We start from the raw sequence: 25,961 nt of genomic DNA on the forward strand, positions 1-25,961 counted from the left end.
CATGTGCATTGATTTCAAGCATATCGATCGGGCCTGCCCGAAAGATCATTTTCCTCTCCCCCACATAGACCAGATAGTCGACTCGACTGCGAGATGTGAGCGTTTCTCTTTTCTAGACGCCTATTCCGGGTACCATCAGATTCGTCTGTACGGGCCCGACGAGATCAAAACAGCTTTCATCACTCCATTCGGGTGCTTCTGTTATGTCACCATGCCGTTCGGCCTCAAGAATACCGGAGCCACGTTCATGAGGATGATTCATAAGTGTTTTCTCACTCAAATCAGTCGGAATGTGGAGGCATACATGGATGATATTGTGGTCAAGTCATGGAAGGGTTCCGACCTGCTGACTGACCTTGCTGAAACCTTTGCCAACCTCAGGAGGCACGATATCAAGCTCAATCCATCAAAGTGCACATTCAGAGTTCTAGGTGGGAAGTTACTCGGTTTTCTCGTTTCCGAACAGGGAATCGACGCCAATCCTGAAAAAATTGGTACTATACTCCGGATGAAACGTCCTGTGCGTGTGCATGATGTCCAGAAGCTTACAGGATGCTTGGCCGCTTTATGTCGATTCATCTCTCGCCTCGGTGAAAAGGCATTACCTCTTTACCGACTGATGAAGAAGTCCGACAAGTTCGAGTGGACTCCAGAAGCCGATGCAGCGTTTACAGAGCTCAAAGCTCTGCTCTCCACCCAGCCGGTGCTTGCTGCCCCAATCAGCAAGGAGCCTTTGCTGATTTACATTGCAGCCACAGGACAAGTTGTCAGTACAGTACTTACGGTCGAGCGGGAAGAAGAAGGAAAGGCCTTCAAAGTTCAGCGCCCAGTATATTATGTTTCTGAAGTTTTGACTCCTTCAAAGCAAAGATATCCTCATTACCAGAAGCTTGTATATGGGATTTATATGACCACGAAGAAGGTTGCACATTACTTCTCTGATCATTCCATTACAGTCGTCAGCGACGCTCCACTATCAGAGATTTTGCACAACAGAGATGCAATTGGTCGAGTGGCCAAATGGGCGATTGAACTTCTTCCCCTGGATATCAAGTTTGAGGCAAAGAAAGCTATCAAGTCCCAAGCAATTGCAGATTTCGTCACCGAGTGGATCGAATAGAAACTTCCAACTCAAGTTCACTCGGAGCACTGGACCATGTTCTTCGATGGATCTAAGATGCTGAATGGTTCCGGTGCTGGGGTAGTATTGGTTTCCCCCTGAGGAGATAAGCTCAGATATGTTCTCCAGATTCACTTCGATTCCTCCAATAACGAAGCAGAATATGAAGCACTTTTGTATGGGTTGCGCATGGCCATTTCACTTGGCGTCCGTCGCCTCATGGTCTATGGCGACTCAGATTTGGTGGTTAATCAGGTGATGAAGGAGTGGGACGTCAAAAGTCCAGCTATGACTGGTTATTGCAATGCAGTGAGAAAGTTAGAGAAGAAATTCGAGGGGTTAGAGCTTCATCACATCCCCCGACTGAAAAATCAAGCGGCTGATGATTTGGCAAAGGTAGGCTCCAAGAGAGAAGCCATCCCCAGCAATGTGTTTTTGGAACACATCCACTCGCCATCAGTCCAAGAAGATCCTTTTACAGATGAAGCCCCGCAGCCAAAGAGTGCCACAGATCCGACTGAAGTTGAAATTCCGGCAGTGGTCGACCTAGTCATGGAAGTTTTGGCAATCGCCCCCGACTGGACGATACCATACATCGCGTATATCCTGAGAAAGGAACTCCCGGAGGACGAAGAAGAGGCTCGACAGATCGTCCGTCGATCCAAGGCCTTTACAGTCATAAAGGGACAGTTGTATAGAGAAAGCGCGACTGGAGTCGGTCAGAAGTGTATAACACCAGAAGAAGGTCAGATAATCCTTGTTGATATCCACTCGGGGACCTGTTGTCATCATGCGTCCTCTCGGACCATTGTGGCTAAAGCATACCAAGCGGGATTCTACTGGCCAAGAGCAAATGAAATGGCAAAGGAGATAGTCGACAAGTGTGAAGGGTGCCAGTTCTACTCCAACATGTCGCACAAGCCTGCATCAGCCCTGAAGACCATTCCACTCGTCTGGCCCTTCGCTGTTTGGGGACTGGACATGGTTGGCCCATTGAGAACAGGCAGGAGCGGTTTCACACATGTGCTTGTGGCAGTCGACAAGTTTACCAAATGGATTGAAGCTAAGCCTATCAAGAATCTTGATGCTTGCACTGCTATCAGTTTCGTCAGGGAGTTAACATTCAGATATGGAGTCCCGCATAGCATCATCACCGACAATGGGTCAAACTTTGATTCATACAAGTTCAGAGCTTTTTGCGCCTCTCAAGGCACATGAGTCGACTACGCATCGGTCACTCACCCCCAGTCGAATGGACAAGCAGAAAGGGCAAATGGTCTGATTCTCAAAGGACTAAAGCCTCGGCTGATGCGTGATCTCAAGCACGCAGCAGGCGCTTGGGACGACGAGCTTCCGTCAGTTCTGTGGGGATTGAGGACCACCCTGAATCGGTCGACTGGAAGAACTCCGTTCTTTCTGGTTTACGGAGCGGAAGCAGTCCTGCCGAGTGATCTACTTCACAATGCACCCCGAGTCGAGCTTTATACCGAAGATGAAGTAGGAACAAGCCCGGCAATACATAGTCGGCCTCCTGGAAGAAGAAAGAGAAATGGCTATGATCCGATCGACCATTTATCAGCAAGACTTGCGTCGATTCCATGCCAGAAATGTGAAGAGTCGAGCCTTCCAAGAAGGAGATTTGGTCCTCCGAATGGATCAACAGAAACCACACAAGCTCGCTCCTACTTGGGAAGGTCCCTTCATCGTCACCAGAGTCCTCCACAATGGAGCGTATCACCTTTACAATGTCGATCGCCAGATCGATGAGCCACGAGCTTGGAATGCGGAACTGCTCTGCCCCTTTTACACTTGAATTCTCACTCGGATGAGATGTAATAAGAAAAACTTCTGTAGTCTATTTATCAAAGACAAGAGTGTTACAATTTTTCCTATAATTGTTGTCGCCTATGTTTGCGTGTGAAATCCCCCAGTGGGTGGCTTAGCTGCGAATCCGTTTCGCCTAAGTTTGTAAAAAAAAATCCTACCGAGTGGTGAGCCAGACTCCCACTCGGAGGCTTAGCTGCAGCCCAGTGCTCGCCTAAGTGTTTCAAAATCCTACCGAGTGGTGAGCCAGACTCCCACTTGGAGGCTTAGCTGCAGCCCAGTGCTTGCCTCAGTATTTAAAAATCCTACCGAGTGGTGAGCCAGACTCCCACTCGGGGGCTCAGCTGCAGCCCAGTGCTCGCCTAAGTGTTTAAAAATCCTACCGAGTGGCGAGCCAGACTCCCACTCGGGGGCTTAGCTGCAGCCCAGTGCTCGCCTAAGTGTTTAAACATCCTACCGAGTGGCGAGCCAGACTCCCACTCGGAGGCTTAGCTGCAGCCCAGTGCTCGCCTAAGTGTTTAAAAATCCTACCGAGTGGCGAGCCAGACTCCCACTCGGAGGCTTAGCTGCAGCCCAGTGCTCGCCTAAGTGTTTAAAAATCATACCGAGTGGCGAGCCAGACTCCCACTCGGAGGCTTAGCTGCAGCCCAGTGCTCGCCTAAGTGTTTAAAAATCCTACAGAGTGGTGAGCCAGACTCCCACTCGGAGGCTTAGCTGCAGCTCAGTGCTCGCCTAAGTATTTAAAAATCCTACCGAGTGGTGAGCCAGACTCCCACTCGGAGGCTTAGCTGCAGCTCAGTGCTCGCCTAACTGTTTAAAAATCCTACCGAGTGGAGAGCAAACCTCCCACTCGGAGGCTTAGCTGCAGTCCAGTACTCGCCTAAGTTTGAAAAAATCCTACCGACTGGAGAGCAGACCTCCCACTCGGGGGCTTAGCTGCAGTCCAGTACTCGCCTAAGTTTGAAAAAATCCTACCGAGTCCAGAGCAGACCTCCCACTCGGGGGCTTAGCTGCAGTCCAGTACTCGCCTAAGTTTGAAAAAATCCTACCGAGTGGAGAGCAGACCTCCCACTCGGGGGCTTAGCTGCAGTCCAGTACTCGCCTAAGTTTGAAAAAATCCTACCGAGTGGAGAGCAGACCTCCCACTCGGGGGCTTAGCTGCAGTCCAGTACTCGCCTAAGTTTTTAAAATCCTACCGAGTGGAGAGCAGACCTTCCACTCGGGGGCTTAGCTGCAGCCCAGTGCTCGCCTAAGTGTTTAAAAATCCTACCGAGTGGCGAGCCAGACTCCCACTCGGAGGCTTAGCTGCAGCCCAGTGCTCGCCTAAGTGTTTAAAAATCCTACCGAGTGGTGAGCCAGACTCCCACTCGGAGGCTTAGCTGCAGCCCAGTGCTCGCCTAAGTGTTTAAAAATCCTACCGAGTGGTGAGCCAGACTCCCACTCGGAGGCTTAGCTGCAGCTCAGTGCTCGCCTAAGTATTTAAAAATCCTACCGAGTGGCGAGCCAGACTCCCACTCGGAGGCTTAGCTGCAGCTCAGTGCTCGCCTAAGGGTTTAAAAATCCTACCAAGTGGTGAGCCAGACTCCCACTCGGAGGCTTAGCTGCAGCCCAGTGCTCACCTAAGTGTTTAAAAATCCTACCGAGTGGAGAGCAAACCCCCCACTCGGAGGCTTAGCTGCAGTCCAGTACTCGCCTAAGTTTGAAAAAATCCTACCGAGTGGAGAGCAGACCTCCCACTCGGGGGCTTAGCTGCAGTCCAGTACTCGCCTAAGTTTGAAAAAATCCTACCGAGTGGAGAGCAGACCTCCAACTCGGGGGCTTAGCTGCAGTCCAGTACTCGCCTAAGTTTGAAAAAATCCTACCGAGTGGAGAGCAGACCTCCCACTCGGGGGCTTAGCTGCAGTCCAGTACTCGCCTAAGTTTTTAAAATCCTACCGAGTGGAGAGCAGACCTTCCACTCGGGGGCTTAGCTGCAGCCCAGTGCTCGCCTAAGTGTTTAAAAATCCTACCGAGTGGCGAGCCAGACTCCCACTCGGGGGCTTAGCTGCAGCCCAGTGCTCGCCTAAGTGTTTAAAAATCCTACCGACTGGCGAGCCAGACTCCCACTCGGAGGCTTAGCTGCAGCCCAGTGCTCGCCTAAGTGTTTAAAAATCCTACGGAGTGGCGAGCCAGACTCCCACTCGGAGGCTTAGCTGCAGCCCAGTGCTCGCTTAAGTGTTTAAAAATCCTACCGAGTGGTGAGCCAGACTCCCACTCGGAGGCTTAGCTGCAGCCGAGTGCTCGCCTAAGTGTTTAAAAATCCTACCGAGTGGTGAGCCAGACTCCCACTCGGAGGCTTAGCTGCAGCCCAGTGCTCGCCTCAGTATTTAAAAATGCAACCGAGTGGTGAGCCAGACTCCCACTCGGGGGCTTAGCTGCAGCCCAGTGCTCGCCTAAGTGTTTAAAAATCCTACCGAGTGGCGAGCCAGACTCCCACTCGGGGGCTTAGCTGCAGCCCAGTGCTCGCCTAAGTGTTTAAAAATCCTACCGAGTGGCGAGCCAGACTCCCACTCGGAGGCTTAGCTGCAGCCCAGTGCTCGCCTAAGTGTTTAAAAATCCTACCGAGTGGCGAGCCAGACTCCCACTCGGAGGCTTAGCTGCAGCCCAGTGCTCGCCTAAGTGTTTAAAAATCCTACCGAGTGGCGAGCCAGACTCCCACTCGGAGGCTTAGCTGCAGCCCAGTGCTCGCCTAAGTGTTTAAAAATCCTACCGAGTGGTGAGCCAGACTCCCACTCGGAGGCTTAGATGCAGCTCAGTGCTCGCCTAAGTATTTAAAAATCCTACCGAGTGGTGAGCCAGACTCCCACTCGGAGGCTTAGCTCCAGCTCAGTGCTCGCCTAAGGATTTAAAAATCCTACCAAGTGGTGAGCCAGACTCCCACTCGGAGGCTTAGCTGCAGCCCAGTGCTCGCCTAAGTGTTTAAAAATCCTGCCGAGTGGAGAGCAAACCTCCCACTCGGAGGCTTAGCTGCAGTCCAGTACTCGCCTAAGTTTGAAAAAATCCTATCGAGTGGAGAGCAGACCTCCCACTCGGGGGCTTAGCTGCAGTCCAGTACTCGCCTAAGTTTGAAAAAATCCTACCGAGTCGAGAGCAGACCTCCCACTCGGGGGCTTAGCTGCAGTCCAGTACTCGCCTAAGTTTGAAAAAATCCTACCGAGTGGAGAGCGGACCTCCCACTCGGGGGCTTAGCTGCAGTCCAGTACTCGCCTAAGTTTGAAAAAATCCTACCGAGTGGAGAGCAGACCTCCCACTCGGGGGCTTAGCTGCAGGCCAGTACTCGCCTAAGTTTTTAAAATCCTACATAGTGGAGAGCAGACCTTCCACTCGGGGGCTTAGCTGCAGCCCAGTGCTCGCCTAAGTGTTTAAAAATCCTACCGAGTGGCGAGCCAGACTCCCACTCGGAGGCTTAGCTGCAGCCCAGTGCTCGCCTAAGTGTTTAAAAATCCTACCGAGTGGCGAGCCAGACTCCCACTCGGAGGCTTAGCTGCAGCTCAGTGCTCGCCTAAGTATTTAAAAATCCTACCGAGTGGTGAGCCAGACTCCCATTCGGAGGCTTAGCTGCAGCTCAGTGCTCGCCTAAGGGTTTAAAAATCCTACCAAGTGGTGAGCCAGACTCCCACTCGGAGGCTTAGCTGCAGCCCAGTGCTCGCCTAAGTGTTTAAAAATCCTACCGAGTGGAGAGCAAACCTCCCACTCGGAGGCTTAGCTGCAGTCCAGTACTCGCCTAAGTTTGAAAAAATCCTATCGAGTGGAGAGCAGACCTCCCACTCGGGGGCTTAGCTGCAGTCCAGTACTCGCCTAAGTTTGAAAAAATCCTACCGAGTGGAGAGCAGACCTCCCACTCGGGGGCTTAGCTGCAGTCCAGTACTCGCCTAAGTTTGAAAAAATCATACCGAGTGGAGAGCAGACCTCCCACTCGGGGGCTTAGCTGCAGTCCAGTACTCACCTAAGTTTTTAAAATCCTACCGAGTGGAGAGCAGACCTTCCACTCGGGGGCTTAGCTGCAGCCCAGTGCTCGCCTAAGTGTTTAAAAATCCTACCGAGTGGCGAGCCAGACTCCCACTCGGGGGCTTAGCTGCAGCCCAGTGCTTGCCTAAGTGTTTTAAAATCCTACCGAGTGGCGAGCCAGACTCCCACTCGGAGGCTTAGCTGCAGCCCCGTGCTCGCCTAAGTGTTTAAAAATCCTACCGAGTGGCGAGCCAGACTCCCACTCGGAGGCTTAGCTGCAGCCCAGTGCTCGCCTAAGTGTTTAAAAATCCTACCGAGTGGTGAGCCAGACTCCCACTCGGAGGCTTAGCTGCAGCTCAGTGCTCGCCTAAGTATTTAAAAATCCTACCGAGTGGTGAGCCAGACTCCCACTCGGAGGCTTAGCTGCAGCTCAGTGCTCGCCTAAGGATTTAAAAATCCTACCAAGTGGTGAGCCAGACTCCCACTCGGAGGCTTAGCTGCAGCCCAGTGCTCGCCTAAGTGTTTAAAAATCCTACCGAGTGGAGAGCAAACCTCCCACTCGGAGGCTTAGCTGCAGTCCAGTACTCGCCTAAGTTTGAAAAAATCCTACCGAGTGGAGAGCAGACCTCCCACTCGGGGGCTTAGCTGCAGTCCAGTACTCGCCTAAGTTTGAAAAAATCCTACCGAGTGGAGAGCAGACCTCCCACTCGGGGGCTTAGCTGCAGTCCAGTACTCGCCTAAGTTTGAAAAATCCTACCGAGTGGAGAGCAGACCTCCCACTCGGGGGCTTAGCTGCAGTCCAGTACTCGCCTAAGTTTGAAAAAATCCTACCGAGTGGAGAGCAGACCTCCCACTCGGGGGCTTAGCTGCAGTCCAGTACTCGCCTAGGTTTGAAAAATTCCTACCGAGTGGAGAGCAGACCTCCCACTCGGGGGCTTAGCTGCAGTCCAGTACTCGCCTAAGTTTGAAAAAATCCTACCGAGTGGAGAGCAGACCTCCCACTCGGGGGCTTAGCTGCAGTCCAGTACTCGCCTAAGTTTTTAAAATCCTACCGAGTGGAGAGCAGACCTTCCACTCGGGGGCTTAGCTGCAGCCCAGTGCTCGCCTAAGTACGGAACACATCCCAATCCGCAAGGACGATGAGGTGCAAATCTACTGCTACCTTCTCCTTCGGAGCTGCACCACAAATACAAAGTTATTTAGAGTGACGAACAAGTTCCACTCGTCAGATAATTCATGAAGATATTCAACGAGAAATCAAGTTCAGATAAGATCCAAAGGTCCTAGACCACAGATCAAAGTACTCGAGCCTCTAGCTCGACAGAGTTTAACGGTTACAAAATCCACTCGGCATTCCGAGGCAAATTTAAAGTGAAGCATAAAAGTTTTTATTCCTCAGGCGGAGGACTGGAAGGGGCGACGAACTTGTCCAAATCGATCTCGTCTGCAATGCGAGTGGCAGCAGCAATGAAAGTCTCCATGAAGTCTTGAAAGTTGTGCTTCCTGGTATTGGCAACTTGGATGGCGGCCAACTTTTCTTCTCGCGCCTCCTTGCAGTGGACGCGGACCAGAGACAGAGCGACGTCAATGCCACATCTAGCAGAAGATTTCTTCCATTCCGCCACTCGACCTGGGACTTCATTCAGTCAAGTCATCAGGGACTCGAGGTCATTCTGAAGCGTCGTCCTAGGCCAGAGCGACGTGTCGATCCGCGACATCGCAACCTTCAACCGAGCAAGATAGTCAACAACGCCGGCAACACGAGATTCCAGTCGGAGCACGTTCATAGTAGCCTCGTCCTTCACTGGAGAATTGATGGGGTCCAAGTCTGTCTCCACTCGATTGGTCTCCTCTTCGAAGTTCTGGCAGAATTTTGTAAACACGATTCAAGGATAAGTCAGTGGTTCTACGCAGGTTTGGTAACAGCAAGTCAGTCGGGCTGGAGTAATTACCCTCGAGCATGACGAACAGCTTCTTGACGAGTCCACCGAGATAAGCCTCCAGATCGTTCCTCTTCCCCGTCAGTTCACTTGCCTTGTCATTCAGAGCTATATTGCCATGCTTCAGACGACTGACCTCTTGATTAGCCGTGTTGAGAGCAGTTTTCAGCCTGGAGTTTTCCTTTTCAAGAGTACCGACTGAAGCCAGTTTTTCTTCAGCAAGCTTCGTTTTGTTCAGGGCCTCCTCCTGCGCTTCGGCAAGGTCTTGATCCTTCTTCTTCAGAGCCTCCTCCATTTTGTCTGCGAAACAGCAAGTGAGATCAACATCGAGGACGGCCAGAAAGAAAGGACAGTCGACAAAAGCTCACCAGCCATACCTTTTGCTTCGTCCCTCGCCTTCTGCAAGTTCTCCTGAGCAAGCTTCAAGTCAAGGTTCAGCTGGATCTGTTTGTTCTCCAACTCAGTGTAGCGAGCCACAAGTTCACAGGATTTCTACAAAAAATCAGTCGACAGACATCCAAGATAAGTTGCTTCTGAGTAACCAAGAGACAATGATGGCGTTTCTAAGACTACAGCCGAATCAAAAACATTCGACAGTAGTCTCGGGGACTACACCCAGTGGGTGCACTCAGCGTGCCCCCACTGGTTCGACCAAAAATCGACTGCCCGCAGTCGACCGTGTACAGTTCCATTCGACATGGCCTGACCAGACCGAGTGAAGAAGTTCAACTAAAGCAACACAATATAAAGACTGCAGTCGACTGCCAGCAGTCCACCGTAGTCTCGGGGACTACACCCAGTGGGTGCACTTAGCGTGCCCCCATTCGTCAAAAAGATTAATAGACACACCCAGTGGGTGTACAGATATAAAGATCTTCGGAAAAGAGATTCTTCAGATAGCATATCCTAACAGAACAAGCGGTGAATCGACTGACCTGGACGTTGCTCTGAAGAGCTGAACTCGCGTCATAAGCTGCTTGGCTGGCTTCCCAAACCACCTTCACTTGCTCCATCATGATCCCCGCTTGGCGTATAGCCTCTTTAGCGGCACCCACTTGATCCTCAGGGACGTGGTGTGTGGCAAAAAGCGAAGGCGGATTTGCAGTCGACGTCGAAGGCCGGACACTCGTCAGAGGTTCAGCGAAGGTCACAGAAGCCCGAGTGGTATCACCACCCTCTCGGACTACGGCCTCAGGCGCCGGAGTGCTTTGTGGGGTCTTGCCAGCCGGCGCCCTCCTGTTCCTTCGCGCCCTCAGCGGCTCTTCGTCGTCATCATCAGGGAGGTCAATGACATGAGGAGGAGCTACAAGAAAAATCCAATCGACCGGAATTATAAGAAATCGTCAGTCGACTAAAAGCAGAGCATTAGTAATCGTACCGGGGTTGGAGGTAACAACGTCTTCCATCTCTTGATCATCGTCCTTGGCGGAGATCTCCGAGGTGGCAGCACTGCAAATTTCGAAAGTCAGTCAGCTTATTCAATGAGTTGACCAAGAGTCCGTCACGTTCAACAAAGGAAAACAAATTCTACCATTACCCAGAAATGGTGGGGACAGTCATCCTCATCTTGGGCAGATCCTTGGGCGGCTTGGATGGCGTCGCGCGTGGGTGCTTGGGAGCTTTTTCTGTCGGTGCTGGAGATGAGGTCCGAGGGCGCTTCGACGACTGTCCAACAGGGACAGTCGCCTTACCACATTCCCGCGCAGGGTCGTGTGTAAGCTTGGATCGCCGTTCCGAGCGGGGAGGTTCGACTTCTTCCTCCTCCTCTTCACTGGAGTCGTCGTTGTCATCCCCCTCTCCTTCGCCGTCAGATTCCCACTCTTCTCTCTCGTCTCCACTTTCGCCTCCGCTCGCCTCTCCTTCCTCGGCCTGCTCCTGTGCTCCATTGGGTGTCGAGTACATCTCAGTAGTGGCCTAGAGGACAGAAAACAAGACAAAAGTCAATCGACTGATCCAAAGAGAACAAATAAAGAAATAAAGATCACAGTCGGAAACGCAAGGTCATTCCATGTCCACTTCGTATGTTTGGTCGAGTGGAGGAATCCTCCTGGCTCCTCGGGGGTTGTCCTTGTTCCCTGTGATACTCGACAGCCACCCTTCCAACATCTCGTCAGTAACCTCCTCTGGGTGAATCCGAGTGGTGTCTTCGAGACCCGAGTACAGCCACATCGGGTGGTCACGAGCCTGAAGCGGTTGGATGCGCCTCCGAAGGAAGACTTCCAACAAGTCCATGCCAGTCACACCCTCGCGGACAAGCTGAACCACTCGACCGACCAACACCTTGACTTGCGACTTTTCCTCCGGCGTCACTTTCAGAGAGGTAGGTTTTTGTGCTCGATTCAGAGAAAAAGGGGAAGCCCAGTCGACTGTCCTAGGGTCACCTGGTCTTTGCAGTAAAACCAAGTCGACTGCCACCCACGGACTGACTCGGGAAAAGTGATAGACGGAAAGGAACTTTTTCCCCTCATCTGGATCGCCAGGCCCCCGCACAGCTGGATCACCTGCGTCCGTTCATCACTCGACTTGGCCTTCTTGACCGACTGAGAGCGGCAAGTGAAGATGTGCTTGAAGAGTCCCCAATGGGGGCGGCAACCCAAGAAGTTTTCGCACAAGGAAACGAAAGCAGCAAGATACACAATAGAATTGGGAGTAAAGTGATGGAGCTGCGCTCCGAAGAAGTTCAAGAAGCTCCGGAAAAAAGGATGAGGAGGCAGAGAGAATCCACGATCGATATGGGTGGTGAGGAGGACGCACTCACCATCAAGAGGCTGGGGTTCGACTTCTTTCCCCGGGAGACGCGCAGATTTGTGGGGAATGAATCCCCCCTCGACCAGATCATCGAGATCATCCTGCCGAATCACCGACGGCATCCAGTCGCCCTGGATCCAATCCTTGGGCAGAGCAGTCCTCGAGGAAGATCCGCCCCGAGTGACTTCTTCCCCTTCCCCTGCACCGCCGCCTTCTTCGCGCGCTCCAGAGCCGACGTCTTCGCCTTCACCATCGTCATCGGTGAAGCTCGAAAAGACCTATGGCACCATGGTGAGAGCGGAGGTGGCGGAGGATCTTGTGAAGGAAGGGGGAAAAGTGAAGGCGCACTGTTCGGGGGTCCCGAGCCGGCAGCTTATAAGAGGTCGCTTCCGAGTGGCTGACTGGTAGGCCCAGGCAATCCCGTCAAATCCCGCAACAGGCGCGTGCGGTACGTGGTGAAAAAGGTGGCGTGGGGATCGAGGATCTTCCATCCTATCCCATCCGATTACTGCGGCCGCCCCCGTCCCACGTGCTTCCCGAAATTCAAATCCCGCAAAATCCGCGGGCCGCAGAACAACTCGTCAAACAGAAGATCCCTTTCACACTGTCACTCGGAACTTCGCAAGTAAAGAAATTCACTCGACAAGAGGCCAAGAATGGATCACGGCGACTGAAAGAAGTTGACGACGTCATCCGTGACAATTGATCCAAAACAAGACGTTCATATAACATGAAGGACCAGTCGAAAAGATCCCCAACTCCTTCCCCACTCGAACCTCGATCCATTCGGGGGCTAATGTTGAAGGTATGTACCTAGGGTAGGGGCATGGACCTGTCCTAAGTACCCTACCCAAGGACATCCCTAGAAGAAGTCACCTTTCAATCGACTTGGAGGTATCCCACTCGACGGATCCAAGACACTCGACCACGAAGCAATCACTCGACCAAGATCCAACCACTCGACTGCCAGGAGATCTAAAGTCACCCTGCACGCAAACGGTCGGTCATTAAGTAGCTTTTATGGTCATCATAGCACTTTATTAGGGGCGTTACCAGTAACCCCCAGTCTTAATGTACTTTAAACCCTGCATTACTGAGGGCTGGAGGGGCCTGGCGAACTCTATATAAGCCACCCCCTCCTCAGTATCAAGGGTTCGCACCCCTGTTATTCATACACACATAATTCAGTCGACCGCCTCCGGGCACCGAGACGTAGGGCTGTTACTTCCTCCGAGAAGGGTCTGAACTCGTAATCCTCGTGTGCTTACAACTCCTCCATAGCTAAGATCTAGCCTCTCCATACATACCCCCCTACATCACTGTCAGAGTTAGAACCACGACAGGGGGCGCGCCCACCCCCCTAGGGCGCGCCCTCCACCCTCGTGGGCCCCTCGTGGCTCCCCTGACGTATCTCTTTCACCCATATATACCCACGTACCCTAAAACTACCGGGGAGCACAATAGATCAGGAGTTCCGCCGCCAGAAGCCTCCGTAGCAAACGAAGCCAATCCAGACCCGTTCTGGCACCCTGCCGGAGGGGGAATCCCTCTCCGGTGGCCACCTTCATCATCCCGGTGCTCTCCATGAGGAGGAGGGAGTAGTTCTCCCTCGGGGCTGAGGGTATGTACCAGTAGCTATGTGTTTGATCTCTCTCTCTGTCTCTCGTGTTCTTGAGGTGATACGATCTTGATGTATCGCGAGCTTTGTTATTATATTTGGATCCTATGATGTTTCCTTCCCCCTCTACTCTCTTGTAATGGATTGAGTTTCCCCTTTGAAGTTATCTTATCAGATTGAGTCTTTAAAGATTTGAGAACACTTGATGTATGTCTTGCCGTGCGTATCTGTGGTGACAATGGGATACCACGTGATTCACTTGATGTATGTTTTGGTGATCAACTTGCGGGTTCCGCCCATAAACCTATGCAAAGGGGTTGGCACACTTTTCATTGTGATTCTCCGGTAGAAACTTTGGGGCACTCTTTGAGGTCCTACGTATTGGTTGAATAGATGAATCTGAGATTGTGTGATGCATATCGTATAATCATACCCACGGATACTTGAGGTGACATTAGGGTTTTGGTTGATTTGTTTCTTAAGGTGTTATTCTAGTACGAACTCTAGGGCTATTTGTGACACTTATAGGAATAGCCCAACAGATTGATTGGAAAGAATAACTTTGAGGTGGTTTCGTACCCTACCATAATCTCTTCGTTCGTTCTTCGTTATTAGTGACTTTGGAGTGACTCTTTGTTGCATGTTGAGGGATAGTTATATGATCCAATTATGTTATTATTGTTGAGGGAACTTGAACTAGCGAAAGTATGAACCCTAGGCCATGTTTCCTAGCATTGCAATACCGTTTATGCTCACTTTTATCATTAGTTACCATGCTGTTTTTGTAATTTCAGATTACAAATACCTTTATCTACTATCCATATACCACTTGTGTCACTATCTCTTCGCTGAACTAGTGCACCTATACAATTTACCATTGTATTGGGTGTGTTGGGGACACAAGAGACTCTTTGTTATTTGGTTGCAGGGTTGCTTGAGAGAGACCACCTTCATCCTACGCCTCCTACGGATTGATAAACCTAAGGTCATCCACTTGAGGGAAATTTGCTACTGTCCTACAAACCACTGCACTTGGAGGCCCAACAATGTCTACAAGAAGAAGGTTGTGTAGTAGACATCACACTATTATTACACATTATGTCACAATACTTATGCCTATTCTCTCTTATTTTACAAGGTTTACATAAAGAGGGAGAATGCCGGCAGCTGGGATTCTGGGCTGGAAAAGGAGCAAATATTAGAGACCTATACTGCACAGCTCCAAAAGTGCTGAAACTTACGGAAGATGTTTTCCAAATACATAAAAAAAATATTGAGCAGAAGGACCTCACCAGGGGGCCACACCCTGCCCACGAGGGTGGGTGGCGCGCCCTACCCCCTGGACGCGCCCCCTACCTCGTGGGGCCCCTGGTGGCCCTCCGGTGGCCATCTTCTGCTATATGGAGTCTTTCGATGGGAAAAAAATCATAAGCCATCTTCTCGGACGAAACTCCACGGCCACGAGGCGAAACCTTGGCGGAACCAATCTAGGGCTCTGGCAGAGCTGTTCTGCCGGGGAAACTTCCCTCCCGGAGGGGGAAATCATCGCCATCGTCATCACCAACGCTCCTCTCATCGGGAGAGGGAAATCTCCATCAACATCTTCATCAGCACCATCTCATCTCAAAACCCTAGTTCATCTCTTGTATCCAATTCTTGTCTCCAAGTCTGGGATTGGTGCTAGTAGGTTGCTAGTAGTGTTAATTACTCCTTGTAGTTGATGCTAGTTGGTTTAATTGGTGGAAGATCATATGTTCAGATCCTATATGCATATAAATACCCCTCTGATTATGAACATGTTTATGCTTTGTGAGTAGTTTCTTTTGTTCCTGAGGACATGGGAGAAGTCTTGCTATTAGTAGTCATGTGAATTTAGTATTCGTTCGATATTTTGATGAGATGTATGTTGTCTCTCCTCTAGTGGTGTTATGTGAACGTCGACTACATGACACTTCACCATTATTTGGGCCTAGAGGAAGGCATTGGGAAGTAATAAGTAGGTGATGGGTTGCTAGAGTGACAGAAGCTTAAACCCTAGTTTATGCATTGCTTCGTAAGGGGCTGATTTGGATCCATATGTTTCATGCTATGGTTAGGTTTACCTTAATACTTTTGTTGTATTTGCGGATGCTTGCAATAGAGGTTAATCATAAGTGGGATGATTGTCCAAGTAAGGGCAACACCCAAGCACCGGTGCACCCACATACCAAATTATCAAAGTACCAAACACGAATCATATGAACGTGATGAAAACTAGCTTGACGATATTCCCATGTGTCCTCGGGAGCGCTTTACATCATATAAGAGTTTGTCCAGGCTTATCCTTTGCTACAAAAAGGGTTGGGCCACCTTGCTGCACCTTATTTACTTTTGTTACTTGTTGCTCGTTACAAATTATCTTATCACAAAACTATCTATTACCACTTATTTTAGTATTTGCAGAGAATACCTTGCTGGAAACCGCTTATCATTTCCTTCTGCTCCTCGTTGGGTTCGACACTCTTACTTATCGAAAGGACTATGATAGATCCCCTATACTTGTGGGTCATCAAGACTCTTTTCTGGCGCCGTTGCCGGGGAGTGAAGCGCCTTTGGTAGGTGGAATTTGGTAAGAAAAATTTATATAGTGTGCTGAAATTTACTGTCACTTGTTACTATGGAAAGTAATCCTCTGAGGGGCTTGTTCGGGGTATCTTCACCCCGACCAGTAGAGCAAAGAGTTGCTCCTCGACCTACTGAACCTACTAAAAATGAATATGAAAATGAAAATGCTTGCTTTGAAGTTCCTGTGGGTATGATAGAAAAACTGCTAGCTAATCCTTTTTTAGGAGATGGAACAAAACATCTTGATGAACATCTGATATATGTGGATGAAGTTTGTGGATTATTTAAGCTTGCAGGTGTACCCGGAGATGTTGTTAAGAAGAAGGTCTTCACTTTATCTTTGAGGGGAGATGCATCGACATGGTATAGGCTATGTGATGATATGAGGTCTTGGAATTACAAACGATTGAAATTGGAATTTCATCAGAAGTTTTTTCCTATGCATCTTGTTCATCATGATCGCAATTATATATATATATAATTTTTGGCCTCGCGAAGGAGAAAGCATCGTTCAAGCTTGGGGGAGGCTTAAGTCAATGTTATATTCATGCCCCAATCATGAGCTCTCAAGAGAAATGATTGTTCAAAAAATTTATGCTCGACTTTCTGGTAACAATCGCACCATGCTTGATACTTCTTGTGCTGGCTATTTTATGATGAAGACTATTGAATTCAAATGGGATTTATTGGAAAAAATTAAATGCAACTCTAAAGATTGGGACCTCGACAATGGTAAGGAGTCAGGTATGACACCTAGTTTTGATTGTGTTAAATCATTTATGGATATCGATATTTTTCGTAAATTTAGCACTAAATATGGACTTGACTCTGAGATAGTAGCTTCTTTTTGCGAATCTTTTGCTGCTTATGTTGATCTCCCCAAGGAGAAGTGGTTTAAATATCATCCTCCCATAGAAGTAAAAGTAGTTGCACCTATTAAAGTTGAAGAAAAGACTATCACTTATAATGATCCTATTGTTCCTACTTCTTATGTTGAGAAACCACCTAAAGGATCATGCCAAAGCTTCAATTGTGGTTTGTAAAAGCAATATTAAAACATATACCCCTCCTGAGCAAGTTAAAGTTGAACCTAATATTGCTATTGTTAAAGATCTCTTGTCTGATAATATAGATGGGCATGTCATTTATTTCTGTAATGAAACTGCTAGAATTGCTAAACCCCGTGATAAAGATAAACCTAGACCTGTGGTAGGCATGCTTGTTATTTCTGTTAAAATAGGAGATCATTGTTATCATGGCTTATGTGATATGGGTGCTAGTGCTAGTGCAATACCTTATTCCTTATACAAAGAAGTTATGCATGATATTGCACCTGCTGAGATGGAAGATATTGGTGTCACAATTAAACTTGCCAATAGAGATACTATTTCACCAATGGGAATTGTTAGAGATGTTGAAGTCTTGTGTGGGAAAACTAAATATCCTACTGATTTTCTTGTTCTTGGTTCCCCACAAGATAGCTTCTGCCCCATTATATTTGGTAGACCCTTCCTAAATACTGTTAATGCTACCATAGATTGCAAAAGGGATGTTGTTACTATCGGTTTAGATGATATGACTCATGAATTTAATTTTTCTAAATTTAGTAGACAACACCGCGAAGAAGAATTACCTAGTAAGGATGAAATTATTGGTCTTGCTTCTATTGCCGTACCTCCAAGTGATCCTTTAGAACAATATTTGCTAGACCATGAAAATGACATGTTTATGAATGAAAGAAGGGAATTAGATGAAGTATTCTTTAAACAGGAACCTATTTTGAAAAACAATTTACCTGTTGAAATCCTAGGGGATACTCCTCCACCAAAGGGTGATCCCGTGTTTGAGCTTAAACCGTTACCTGATACTCTTAAATATGCTTATCTTGATGAGAAAAAGATATATCATGTTATTATTAGTGCTAACCTTTCAGAACATGAAGAAGAGAGATTATTGAAAACTCTGAAGAAGCAATGTGTTGCTATTGGGTATACTCTTGATGATCTTAAGGGCATTAGTCCCACTCTATGTCAACATAAAATTAATTTGGAAGAAGATGATAAACCAGTTTGTGATCATCAACGCCGACTAAATCCTAAAATGAAAGAAGTGGTAAGAAATGAGATACTAAAGCTCCTTGAGGCAGGTATAATTTATCCTGTTGCTGATAGTCAGTGGGTAAGCCCTGTCCATTGTGTCCCTAAGAAGGGAGGTATTACTGTTCTTCCTAATGATAAAGATGAATTGATTACTCAAAGAATTATTACAGGTTATAGGATGGTAATTGTTTTCCACAAATTAAATAAGGCTACTAAAAAAGATCATTACCCCTTACCTTTTATCGATCAAATGCTAGAAAGATTGTCCAAACATACACATTTTTGCTTTCTAGATGGTTATTCTGGTTTCTCTCAAATACCTGTGTCAGCCAAAGATCAATCAAAGACTACTTTTACATGCCCTTTTGGTACTTTTGCTTATAGACGTATGACTTTTGGTTTATGTAATGCACCTGCTACCTTTCAAAGATGCATGATGGCTATATTCTCTGACCTTTGTGAAAAGATTTGTGAGGTTTTCATGGACGACTTTTCCGTCTATGGATCTTCTTTTGATGATTGCTTGAGCAACCTTGATCGAGTTTTGCAGAGATGTGAAGAAACTAATCTTGTCTTGAATTGGGAAAAGTACCACTTTATGGTTAATGAAGGTATTGTCTTAGGGCATAAAGTTTCTGAAAGAGGTATTGATGTTGATAAAGCCAAGGTTGATGCTATTGAAAAGATGCCATGTCCCAAGGACATCAAAGGTATAAGAAGTTTCCTTGGTCATGCCGGTTTTTATAGGAGGTTCATTAAGGACTTCTCAAAAATTTCTCGGCCTCTGACTAATTTATTACAAAAAGATATACCATTTGTATTTGATGATGATTGCGTAGAAGCATTTGAAATACTTAAGAAAGCATTGATTTCTGCACCTATTGTTCAGCCACCTTATTGGAATTTACCCTTTGAAATTATGTGTGATGCTAGTGATTATGCTGTAGGTGCTGTTCTAGGCCAAAGAGTCGATAAGAAACTAAATGTTATTCAATATGCGAGTAAAACCCTTGACAATTCTCAAAGAAATTATGCTACTATTGAAAAAGAATTCTTAGCAGTTGTATTTGCTTGTGATAAGTTTAGACATTATATTGTTGATTCTAAAGTAAATATTCACACTGATCATGCTGCTATTAAATATCTCATGGAAAATAAAGATGCTAAACCTAGGCTTATTAGATGGGTTCTCTTGCTACAAGAATTTGATTTGCATATTATTGATAGAAAAGGAGCTGAGAATCCCGTTGCAGACAACTTGTCTAGGTTAGAAAATGTGCTTGATGACCCACTACCTATTGATGATAGCTTTCCTGATGAGCAATTAAATGTCATAAATGCTTCTCATACTGCTCCATGGTATGCTGATTATGCTAATTACATTGTTGCTAAGTTTATACCACCTAGTTTCACATACCAGCAAAAGAAAAAGTTCTTCTATGATTTGAGGCATTACTTTTGGGATGACCCACATCTTTATAAAGAAGGAGTAGATGGTCTTATTAGATGTTGTGTACCTGAGCATGAACAGGAACAGATCCTACACAAGTGTCACTCCGAAGCTTATGGAGGACACCATGATGGAGATAGGACTGCACATAAGGTACTGCAATCTGGTTTTTATTGGCCTACTCTCTTCAAGGATGCCTGTAGGTTTGTCTTATCTTGTGATGAATGTCAAAGAATTGGTAATATTAGTAGACGTCAAGAAATGCCTATGAATTATTCACTTGTTATTGAACCATTTGATGTTTGGGGCTTTGACTATATGGGACCCTTTCCTTCCTCTAATGGATATACGCATATTTTAGTTGCTGTTGATTACGTTACTAAGTGGGTAGAAGCTATTCCAACTAGTAGTGCTGATCATAATACTTCTATTAAAATGCTTAAAGAAGTTATTTTTCCAAGATTTGGAGTCCCTAGATATTTAATGACTGATGGTGGTTCACATTTTATTCATGGTGCTTTCCGTAAAATGCTTGCTAAATATGATGTTAATCATAGAATTGCATCTCCTTATAACCCTCAGTCTAGTGGTCAAGTAGAATTGAGTAATAGAGAACTCAAATTAATTTTGCAAAAGACTGTTAATAGGTCTAGAAAGAATTGGTCCAAGAAACTTGATGATGCATTATGGGCCTATAGAACTGCATATAAAAATCCTATGGGTATGTCTCCGTATAAAATGGTCTATGGAAAAGCATGTCATTTACCTCTCGAACTAGAACACGAGGCTTATTGGGCTATTAAAGAACTTAATTATGATTTTAAACTTGCCGATGAGAAGAGGTTATTTGATATTAGCTCACTTGATGAATGGAGAACCCAAGCCTACGAAAATGCCAAGTTGTTTAAAGAAAAAGTTAAAAGATGGCATGACAAAAGGATACAAAAGCATGAGTTTAATGTAGGTGATTATGTATTGCTATACAACTCTCGTTTAAGATTTTTTGCAGGAAAGCTCCTCTCTGAATGGGAAGGTCCTTACGTCATCGAGGAGGTCTACCGTTCCGGTGCCATAAAAATCAACAACTTCGAAGGCACAAATCCGAAGGTGGTGAACGGTCAAAGAATCAAACATTATATCTCAGGTAATCTGATAAATGTTGAAACTAATGTTATTGAAACCGTAACCCCGGAGGAATACATAAGGGACACTTTCCGGAACGTTTCAGACTCCGAAAAGGAATAGGTATGTGGTACGGTAAGTAAACCGACTCCAAAACAGTTTTTAAGGCAATATTTCTCCATTTTGGAATATTTAGAAAAATAGAAAAATAAGAAGCAGTCCGGGAAGGACACGAGGCCTCCACGAGGGTGGAGGGCGCGCCCCCTACCTCGTGGGCACTTCGTGTGCTCTCCGGACTCCGTTTTCGTACACGACACGTATTTTGGTCGGTAAAAATTCATTATATAATCTCCCGGGGGCTTTGACTCCCGTATCACGCAAAATCCCCTGTTTTTGTATCGAGTTGTTGCTGCTGCAGATTAGAGCAAGATGTCTTCACAAGAGTCAGTCGGGGAGAGCCGGGTGTCTCATCTGGCACAAAGATCAACAACAAACACAAGCTGGATGCCGACAACATCGGGGAGACCATCTTCAAGCTTCACGAGAAAATTGAGCACCTTCAAGCTCAAATTTATGACCTGCAAAACCAAAACTGTGAGTATTAATATAGATTCAAAAGGATGAGTTTGGCTGCAGATTTAAGGATCCCGGAGACTCGGTGATCTTTCTATGATGTGAGCCTATGCCTTGGAAGAAGGACGACAAGCCTATGCCATCAACAAAATCACCACCGTCTCCATCAACAACGAAGAATTGAGTATCTGGTATGGGCACTCCACTTGGCAACTGCCAAGCTTGGGGGAGTGCCCTAGTATCATATCACCATCACTTTTATCTTTACCATTTTTCTTAGTTTGATCCTTTTGGTAATATCTTGATCTAGTAGAATAAAAGTTTTTAGTGTGATCTAGTTGTGAGTTTTGCTTTATTATCCTTCTATGTAATCGAGTCCGTGAGCTATATAATAAAGATTAGTGTTGAGTCAAGGGCTTGATTATTTTGCCATTACCCTAAGTGAATAAAAGAAAAAGAGAAAGAAATAAAAAGAAACAAAAAGATCATGTGAATCTTATGGAGAGTAATGAGCTCACATAGAAAGAGTATGATGAATAAAAGTTGTTGAGAGTTGACAAGCACAGTTTTGGTCATCGTTGCAATTAATAGGAAGTAATAAAGAAAGAGAGGTCTTCACATATAAATATACTATCTTGGACATCTTTTATGATTGTGAGCACTCATTAAAATATGACATGCTAAAGAGTTGACATTGGACAAGGAAGACAACGTAATGGGTTATGTTTTCTTACATCTGAGATAAATTATATTGTCTTGGATCTTCCAACATGATGAGCTTGCCTTTCCCCCTCATGCTAGCCTCATTGCACCAAGTAGAGATACTACTTGTGCTTCTAAATATCCTTAAACCAGTTTTGCCATGAGAGTCCACTATACCTACCTATGGATTGAGTAAGATCCTCTAAGTAAGTTGTCATTGGTGCAAGCAATAAAATTTCTCTCTAAATATGTATGACTTATTAGTGTGGGAGAAAATAAGCTTTATACGATCGTGTGATATGGAAGTAATAAAAGCGACAGAATGCATAATAAAGGTCCATATCACAAGGGGCAATATAAAATGACGTTCTTTCGCATTAAGATTTGTGCATCCAACCATAAAAGCGCATGACAACCTCTGCTTCCCTCTGCGAAGGGCTTATCTTTTACTTTTATCTCCTACATTGCGTAAGAGTCATGGTGATCTTCACCTTTCCTTTTTACATTTTATCCTTTAGCAAGCACAATATGTTGGAAAGATCCTGGTATATATGGCTAATTGGATATGAGTTTTCATGAACTATTACTGTTGACATTACCCTTGAGGTAAAACGTTGGGAGGCAAAACTATAATCCCCTATCTTTCTCTGTGTCCGATTAAAACTCCATAATCATAAGTATTGCGTGAGTGTCAGCAATTGTAAAAGATTATATGATAGTTGAGTATGTGGACTTGCTGAAAAGCTCTTATACATCGACTCTTTCCTATGTTATGATAAATTGCAATTGCTTCAATGACTGAGATTGTAGCTTGTTAGTTTTCAATGAAGTTTATGATTCATACTTGATATTGTGATTGAATTATTACTCTAGCATCAGAGATTATATGACAAGAATTATATGAGTTGCTGTTCTAAGAATGATCAAGATGCCCTCATGTCCGTATTTTATTTTTATCGACACCTCTATCTCTAAATATGTGGACATATTTTTTGATTTCGGCTTTTTGCTTGAGGACAAGCGAGGTCTAAGCTTGGGGGAGTTGATACGTCCATTTTGCATCATGCTTTTATATCCATATTTATTGCATTATGGGTTGTTATTACACATTATATCACAATACTTATGCCTATTCTCTCTTAGTTTACAAGGTTTACATAAAGAGGGAGAATGCCGGCAGCTGGGATTCTGGGCTGGAAAAGGAGCAAATATTAGAGACCTATTCTGCACAGCTCCAAAAGTCCTGAAACTTCACGGAAGATGTTTTCCAAATACATAAAAAATATTGAGCGGAAGAAACTCACCAGGGGGGCCACACCCTGCCCATGAGGGTGGGGGCGCGCCCTACCCCCTGGACGCGCCCCCTACCTCGTGGGGCCCCTGGTGGCCCTCCGGTGGCCATCTTCTGCTATATGGAGTCTTTCGATGGGAAAAAAATCATAAGCCATCTTCTCGGACGAAACTCCACGGCCACGAGGCGAAACCTTGGCGGAACCAATCTAGGGCTCTGGCAGAGCTGTTCTGCCGGGGAAACTTCCCTCCCGGAGGGGGAAATCATCGCCATCGTCATCACCAACGCTCCTCTCATCGGGAGAGGGAAATCTCCATCAACATCTTCATCAGCACCATCTCATCTCAAAACCCTAGTTCATCTCTTGTATCCAATTCTTGTCTCCAAGTCTGGGATTGGTGCTAGTAGGTTGCTAGTAGTGTTAATTACTCCTTGTAGTTGATGCTAGTTGGTTTAATTGGTGGAAGATCATATGTTCAGATCCTATATGCATATAAATACCCCTCTGATTATGAACATGTTTATGCTTTGTGAGTAGTTTCTTTTGTTCCTGAGGACATCGGAGAAGTCTTGCTATTAGTAGTCATGTGAATTTAGTATTCGTTCGATATTTTGATGAGATGTATGTTGTCTCTCCTCTAGTGGTGTTATGTGAACGTCGACTACATGACACTTCACCATTATTTGGGCCTAGAGGAAGGCATTGGGAAGTAATAAGTAGGTGATGGGTTGCTAGAGTGACAGAAGCTTAAACCCTAGTTTATGCATTGCTTCGTAAGGGGCTGATTTGGATCCATATGTTTCATGCTATGGTTAGGTTTACCTTAATACTTTTGTTGTATTTGCGGATGCTTGCAATAGAGGTTAATCATAAGTGGGATGATTGTCCAAGTAAGGGCAACACCCAAGCACCGGTGCACCCACATACCAAATTATCAAAGTACCAAACGCGAATCATATGAACATGATGAAAACTAGCTTGACGATATTCCCATGTGTCCTCGGGAGCGCTTTACATCATATAAGAGTTTGTCCAGGCTTATCCTTTGCTACAAAAAGGGTTGGGCCACCTTACTGCACCTTATTTACTTTTGTTACTTGTTGCTCGTTACAAATTATCTTATCACAAAACTATTTGTTACCACTTATTTTAGTACTTGCAGAGAATACCTTGCTGCAAACTGCTTATCATTTCCTTTTGCTCCTCGTTGGGTTCGACACTCTTACTTATCGAAAGGACTACGATAGATCCCCTATACTTGTGGGTCATCAGTGGCGCCGATTAGGCCGCAGCTTCATCCGAGGAAATGGTGATGATGATGCTCTTCCGGTGGTGCAGGTGAAGACGGCGGTGTGGGAATGGAGGTGGCGCGAAAGACGAGGGGAACGTCGGGGCAGCTCCTTGGAGGTGGAGGACGGGGTGGCTGAACCAGCGGGATGATGAGATCAATGACGGATCCTCATCTGGTATGGTGGATGAGGGACGTCAAGGTGTTGTTGTGGACAATGTCGTCGGGGAAGAGGCTCCGGCTGGGTGGTGGAAGGAGCAGGGTGCGGGGTTTCGTCGCGGGTTTTCGTGGCCTCGGTGTACGAATGGGTGGGCGGATGGGATGGCAGTGGGGAACCATGGCTTAGAGACGCGCTTGTCCAAAATGTGGGGTAAGTTACGAAAGTACCCCCACCGATTTGAGGCGGTTCTTTCGGTTTAGGGGTACCACGGGCATTTCGCGTGTCGGGATTTCACAGGAGGTGGGAGTTTTCACGCGTGTTGTAATTTCGGAATAGCAAGGCGCGGGTTGAGATGGAGGGTGTTGTCGGAGCACAACGAGACAAAGATATATCTTAAATATTTCAGGTTAACAAGGCGCGGGTTGATATTTCCGGACAAGCCTAACGTGTACTGTACCAAATCAATGCGCACTACAAATTTCATTCAAAACTTTGAATTCATGTTATGTTCAATTAAAATATTTCGCTACGTGTATAATGCATGCAACCTACTACTCAAATGAACGTTTTAGTGCATTCCAAACATATATACTACCGCTTCAATATGAACTAAATTTGAATTCGTTTCTCTATTTGAATAAGATCTACAGTAATGATTGTTGTGAAGTCAAAGCATTTGAATTCGTTTCTCTGTTTTAATAAGATCTACAATCATCATTATTGTCAAGTTAAACCATCGTTTGTGTATTATCTTCACGGCACACCACATGATTAGTCTCGAGTTACATATGAACTATGTGTACTATATGAACTCGAACTAGATTTTTGAATCCACTTTATTTTGATTTCAAATCACATTACATTTCTAGCTCTAGCTAGATCTTCATAATCTAAACCATATCTCATATGTATAATGTGTTTATCACATTATGTATGGTGCCCCGCCCCCTACGCCTACAAGTATTTAGATGTGAGTTGCAAACACCACACATTACCACAAATTCAAATAAAATGTGAGAATGTTCAATATATAGTATTGTTTAGAGTGTTCGATATTTAGTTGTAAGCTGCAAACGCCACACATTATCACAAATTCAAATAAAATGTGAGATTGTTTGATGTATAGTATGGTTTAGATTGTTCGGCATTTAGCTGTGAGTTGCAAACGCCATGCATTATCACATTATGGTATAACATGTGCACAGCACGTGTATCACCGCTATATTCATGCATGCAATGTTTAAAACACTATGATCTCCTATTCAAATATATGAATCCGCTTTCATATCAAATTATGATCTTTGTTAGTCTCTTACACCCACACAATCCTCTAACCTTTGTAGCTACCACTAACTTTCTCTCGTGCATGCACACACCCTCCTTGCCCTCCCCTCCCTCGGCATTCTATCCACCGGGCACATTCATTTTTTTCTT

General features: G+C 46.1%; 1 protein-coding gene across 1 annotated transcript in view; it reads right to left on the minus strand.

Annotated features, from left to right (window-relative positions):
- Window positions 1-10,404: 10,404 nt before the first annotated feature.
- Window positions 10,405-25,961, minus strand: part of LOC147980854 (uncharacterized) — a 32,624-nt gene continuing 17,067 nt past the window's right edge. The window contains exons 2-3 of the mRNA XM_087515775.1: window positions 10,888-11,252; window positions 10,405-10,785 (exon numbers count right to left, since the gene is read on the minus strand). Coding sequence (XP_087371901.1) covers window positions 10,405-10,785; window positions 10,888-11,252 — 746 coding nt within the window. The remainder of the gene's footprint in view (window positions 10,786-10,887; window positions 11,253-25,961) is intronic.

Source organism: Triticum urartu, chromosome 3A, assembly GCF_056163025.1.
Source record: "Triticum urartu cultivar PI428250 chromosome 3A, HENAU_Tu73, whole genome shotgun sequence".
In the NCBI taxonomy this organism is placed as follows: Eukaryota; Viridiplantae; Streptophyta; class Magnoliopsida; order Poales; family Poaceae; genus Triticum; species Triticum urartu.